At 50.8% G+C, this 5,660-nt stretch overlaps 1 protein-coding gene across 1 annotated transcript; it reads right to left on the bottom strand.

Moving 5' to 3' along the window:
• Positions 1 to 3,635: 3,635 nt before the first annotated feature.
• Positions 3,636 to 5,454, bottom strand: LOC124222961 (protein sister of odd and bowel-like). Its single transcript, XM_046634550.2, has 2 exons — positions 4,249 to 5,454; positions 3,636 to 4,113 (listed from the first exon to the last, which is right to left on the bottom strand). Exons 1-2 carry the CDS (start codon positions 5,193 to 5,195, stop codon positions 3,768 to 3,770), a joined length of 1,293 nt encoding a protein of 430 aa, XP_046490506.1. The 5' UTR covers positions 5,196 to 5,454; the 3' UTR covers positions 3,636 to 3,767.
• Between the last annotated feature and the right edge of the window lie 206 nt (positions 5,455 to 5,660).

Genomic DNA, 5,660 nt, shown 5'->3' with positions numbered 1-5,660 from the left:
TTTTTAGATTAAAACATTTCATTCTCATTATACCCAACCGGTGGAAGTTGACTTTCTCGAATTTCATCTCACGCGCTGAAAATGAATTTCAGAAATCTCGCATCACCCAATCAATCCAAAGTGAACGACGACGGCGAAGGAGAAGGACTGTTTCGCGAACGGAAGGTACATATATATACCTACAACTCGAGTGCTTCCCTATATTCGAGTAGTAGGCGTACCGATCAGACCGAGTATTTCTCAACTTCGTGGAGGTACCTGGAGTTTTTACGACGTCTACCGCCGGGGAACGTATCAATCATACACCAACTGTCCGACTGACAGTCCTACCGGGGCATCCATCGGCTCGGAGACTGACCGTTGCCGTATTGGTGCACCCGGGGCGAAATGCTGGAATCGTCGAAGCTGGCTTGCTCATTCTACTCGAGCTTTCGACAGACGGGAGGAAAAGGACTGTCCGTCAGAGTGAGAAGCAACGAGAGGATCACGATGCAATTAGTATCGAACTCGAATGATCCTCGGTAGTTAATCGAGTGCCACGAATCGGTCCGATTTTGTACGAATGTTCTTCCGTTCCTCTCCTCTTTCGTCCGTCCGACACGTTCGCTATCTGCGTGATTGTACCACGCTGGACGCTTCGACTCCAAGACGCATCCTCTACAACGACTCGGTCAATTTCCCCGTGAAACAGTTAACCACCACGGAAGTAACGGGGTCCTGAATATCGCTGTAGAGCCGGTATAACACGGGTGGTTGGAGGATCAGAGAGAGGCGGATAAAAGCGGCGGCGGTATCGCGTACGCGCCAACAGCCACCCATCAACCCCCTAAATCAGCGCCGGTTGTCCTCCGGTATACACACCGTAGGTATAGGTAAAGGAGTCCGCTGCAGGCGTCCGCGACGCACACCGACGTACATCCGTATCCGTAGGGATTTTTATTCCCCTCTTATTTTCGTTCGGTCATTGTTTTATTCGGTCGGAGTGAAACAGGACGTGCGCATGCAGATCACGTCGTCCTCATACCCGGCTCCGCAGTGATAGCGTATCTGTGGGCGGTACGTACGTGTGGTCCTCCGTGTCCTCTTTGTCCGCCCTCCTGTCCCATCGTTCCACCCGCCACCTTCGACGCTTCGCTCTCTCCTAGTGCGCCCCACGCTACACACGTGCATTCCACTAACATACGGCTAGGCATACACACCGTGCGTATTTTTATGTCGGTGCGTCGCAGCGCCTCGAAGGAGACCCGAAACTCGAAAACTATTCCTGGTAATGGGAACGCTCGGTCCGTGATTCGCGATGCGGGGCGCCGCTTGGAATCCCGCTTCTTCGCCTTAAACTTACATTTTCCTATTTTTTTCACACATTTTTTTAGCCTTATTCCATCGCGCTTTTCATCTGTTTTTTCGATTAACACTGCGGTGTGAATTTTACTCGTTCCGATTCCGTGCACCTTGTACTCGTCTGCTAATCCGAATATCGCGGTAAACCTGCCCAAGAGAGCGAGAGAGAGAGAGAAAGAGGAAAAAAATGAAAATTTTTCAAGAAGAATACGAAGTTCAGGACAATATTTTCGTTCAGTTGGAGAGCAACAATTTTTTTTCCATCGGTAAAGCTACATTTTTCAATCGCTTCCTTTCAAGATTACATCGTAGAGTTTACATTTTCACAGCTGAAACCCTACACGCCGGTTCTCGCATAAATAGCTGCCTCACTGCTGCATGCATATTATAAACGCAAACGTTTTTCCGCCAATAAAAGTCAACAGTTCGTAAAATTGCAATATACCCGAGTATTGCCTTAATATCCCGCGAGATGCGGAGGCATGGGATAATAAATGTCTCGGAATCGGCAAGAAGACCCGTTGCGGGTATAATAATCTGAGTTATATACAGTTGTAGAAAAAAATCTACCACACTTGTATCGCCAGGTAAATTTATACACACCTTACCGAAACGTATGATTAAGCACCGGTTTGACTGTATCACGCGGCACAGGTTAAAATTGAAACTTTAAATTCTAAACACGTCAACAAGTGTATACATTATGTATCAACGCGATGCAAAAATTCATTTCTACCAAATCTCCCGAGGACCAACCGGTTAATCGCAAGCTTTCGACGTGTGCGACCAGGTGAATCGACGCAGGTGATGTTACACCGGATTACCAGAATATTTCAAGCAATTCTTCCACCCTCGACGAGCCTCCGTTTCTCTCCTCTTTTTCACCCAGAACTCCGGGACCGAAAAGTGAAGTGGAATTTTGAGAAAAGGAAGCTCCGACTTTCCTCGCGCTGACGGCACCCCGTCGAGGGCAAAGGGACGAGGTGTTGCAGGGCATGCGAGCCTGCGGGAACGGCCCAGGCGCAAGGTTCAGCTGATGCTCCAGTGATTCGGCGTTTGGTCGGGTGTTTGAGCAGCCGAGAAAGACAAGTAACCCTAGACGTATCAAGACGTGATGTCACGCACGCACCTGGCGCAACTCCGGCGGGTGCGTCTTTGTAACACGATCCAGATTTTTTATTCGGTTATTTATAACCGAGAGCGCGGATAGAAGAGAGCCTAATTAATTAACCAGCCGCAAGATTACCTGCGTTATTGTTCACGGGTGTCGGGCCGAAGGTTTCGTCCCTCCGATAAGCGCCTTTGAATTTTCTTCACTCCCCCCCCCCCCCCCCCCCCCCCTCAATTTTGTCTTTTTTCTTTTCCTTACTTGTATTTCTATTCTCAGTATGCTTTGCTCCTCCTTCTTATTTTAATATTTTTCAGTGTTTCCCTCGAGAGCAGTTGTGGAGGCTTTTTATTTTAGACCGTGACTTTTAACGCTTAGTGTCGCCCCGAAAAAATTACTATCCTCCAGATGCGATGTGTAAAAGAGAGTCCAGAGGTTTGCCCTGCAGGTGAATTTGAATGCCACAGTTGGGCGCGAAGCGAAAGCAGGAGGCGCGCTGTCGCCGAACAAAAGCGAGAAAATAGGAGTAAATAATTCACGCAACTTGCCGTCGAGATTCGCCGACAAGTATTCGAGAGTCTCGAGTTCGCAAATATCATCGTTAGTCAACTCTCAATGCCTCGGTGACGAAATAACCTTTGCACAAGCGATTGCACGGACAAACGTACAACGGAGCTTCGGAGTTTCAAAATCGTTAATATTTCAACGCTCACGGGTTAACGGATGACTTCTTTGTTACTTCACTAGAGAATGCTTCTCTGGCCTGCAGCGTCGATAATCAACGTTTCCATTCAGTTTGAAGCAAAATTATGATACCCAATCTCGAGTCGTTGCTCCAATTTCGAGTGGAAAAAAATTATTACCACAAATGAAGATCGTGTAAACTAGCAATGAAATTTGACTGAACTTTATCAGATTATCATATGAATGTAAAAACGGTATTGAAACTTAGGTTCAAGATTGTTATTTCCCGGTAATCGCAAACGAATTTATGAACTCGGACTGTAATAAGCTTCTAGTTACCGTGAACAGGAGAAATATCTTAAGCTGATGTAATTCTGGGCAAACGGAAGGAATGCGGATAGAAAGAAAGACAGAAAGAAAAAAAGAACGAAAGAAACAGACAAATGATTAGTAAAAAATAATAATAAAAATTTATTTTACACATGCCGCAAAAAATACTAGAGAAAACTCTATATAGTCAGATTTATAATTTCAGTACATACAATCAGTATTATAGACATAATTACAGATCTAATGAGCATGGGCTTAGCTTAATTCTCGCGTAATTATTACACCGTTCGAGTCGACAGAGGGGCTAGGAGGTTTCCTGGAGCACGGCGGTGCTCGTCCCGGGTCCAGGAAGGCTGGGGGGCGGGGGCGAGGAGGCGACCCCCAAATTGTGGGTGAGCGAGTGCCTCCTGAGGTCGCAGTTCCTGCGGAATACCTTGCCGCACGAGGAGCAGTGGTAAGGCTTTATGTCCGTGTGAGTTAGAAGATGAGTCTTGAGGTTGCTCCGCTGGTTGAAGCTACGCGCGCATACGGGGCATTTGTGGGGCGATTCCTCCATGTGGAGAATTTTGTGAACGGCCAACGTCCGACTCTGGCAGAAGCCCTTGCCGCACTCCGCGCACTTGAACGGTTTTTCTTTGCTGTGGATGTACCTGAGGATGTGAGAAGAAAAACAGCGAAGCGTCAGTGAAGAAATTCTTTCGGTGTCTGTTCGCGCGGTCCTCAAGCCGGCGTTCAAGTAACACGTCTCCGAGTTATCGAAGTTAGGAATAGGCGGAAATTCTTACCTGTGATCTCGGAGGTGATCCTGCCTCCTGAACGCCTTCCCGCAAATATCACAGCTGTAGGGACGTTCGTCGGTGTGAGTCCTCTCGTGTATCAGTAGGTTGTAGCTCTTGGTGAACTGTCTGTTGCAGAACTTGCAGATGAACTGTTTCTTAGGTCTCGAGGCTCTGCAGGGCCGGGCTAGGACGGCCTCGACGGAGGTGGAGGTCGCCGTCGTCGATGGGAGCAGAGAGGTGGCCTGGAGCAGGTTAGCGTCGGGAGTTATCGCCGGGGCCGGTGTTTCGTCAGCGGCTATTCTCTGGAGAAGAGCGTCGTGGTTGTGGGTCGAGGAACCTCCCGACGAGTTGTTGTCCCGCATGAGGACTTCCTCCTCCTCGAGCAGGGCGAGGTCCTCCTCGGGATCGGTGACGAAGTCCAGATGCGAGACGTCGTCCTCGTCGAGGGTGGTAGAGCCGGGCAAAACATCGCCGAGTTGACGATGATCAGTCTTTGTTGCGGTTGAGGAGGCGGGGGAGGTGCAGTTGCTCTGGAGGAACGAGGAACTCCTCGCGAAGGTATTGTTGTTGTTGTTGTTGTTGATGCTGTTGTTGTTGTTGTTGCTGCTGGCGGAGGAGGAGGTGGAGGTGGAGACGGAGGTCGTCGTCGAGGAGACGTTCGCCGAGGCGTTGCTGCTCGCGTGGAGACGATGCAGAGTCAGGTACGTCTCGAGGGCCTGGAGATTGAGAGCTGCGGCCGCCGCGTGTCCCGGCGGCAGGAGAGCCGCGCGTTGAAGAGCGGCGAGCAGGGCGCCCTGGAGGCCAAGGGCGACGCTCTGGAGGGTGAGATTGGTGATCCCGTTGGAGGACATCTCATCGTCAACGACATCCGGAAGGGGAGTGAGTTCCTGCACTTCCGCCGAGGATATATTCTCGGGATCGGAATGTTGCTGTTGCTGCTGCTGCTGCTGCATCCTGCCGGTGAAAAAAATCGGCCCGCGACGCCGTGTGTGCGGTCGGATTAGAGGAAGGCGAGGCGAGGCGAGGAGAGGCGGGCGATCACATAAATCTCGAGGTCTCGCGGAACGGTGAAAACGGAGCCCCGCGTTATCTCTCTCCGGCGGGTTTATCGTTATCACTAGCCGGGTGACACACACTGTCAACACATTTGAAAAGGCGCGGGTTTACGAAAGTCCTCGGAATACAAACAAACGGAGATGCTCGCCGGGCAGCGGCGCTCGGGCGACTGCTCGGGCATCGCTCGCATGGGCGGTGCTGGTGGAGCCACCTGGTGGCAGGTATCTTACCTCGTCTTGGGCCGCATGGGCCCATTGCCGCCGCCGATGCGCTCCGGGACCTAACCGGGATGCTGGATGGCTGGATGCCCGCGGTCGGGGCCCCCTGCGACCCGACAGCTGCTGCGGAGCGCGATCCGGGCC

The sequence above is a fragment of the Neodiprion pinetum genome, chromosome 1 (assembly GCF_021155775.2).
Source record: "Neodiprion pinetum isolate iyNeoPine1 chromosome 1, iyNeoPine1.2, whole genome shotgun sequence".
NCBI classification, from domain to species: Eukaryota; Metazoa; Arthropoda; class Insecta; order Hymenoptera; family Diprionidae; genus Neodiprion; species Neodiprion pinetum.
This window is presented reverse-complemented; position numbering and strand designations above follow the sequence as displayed.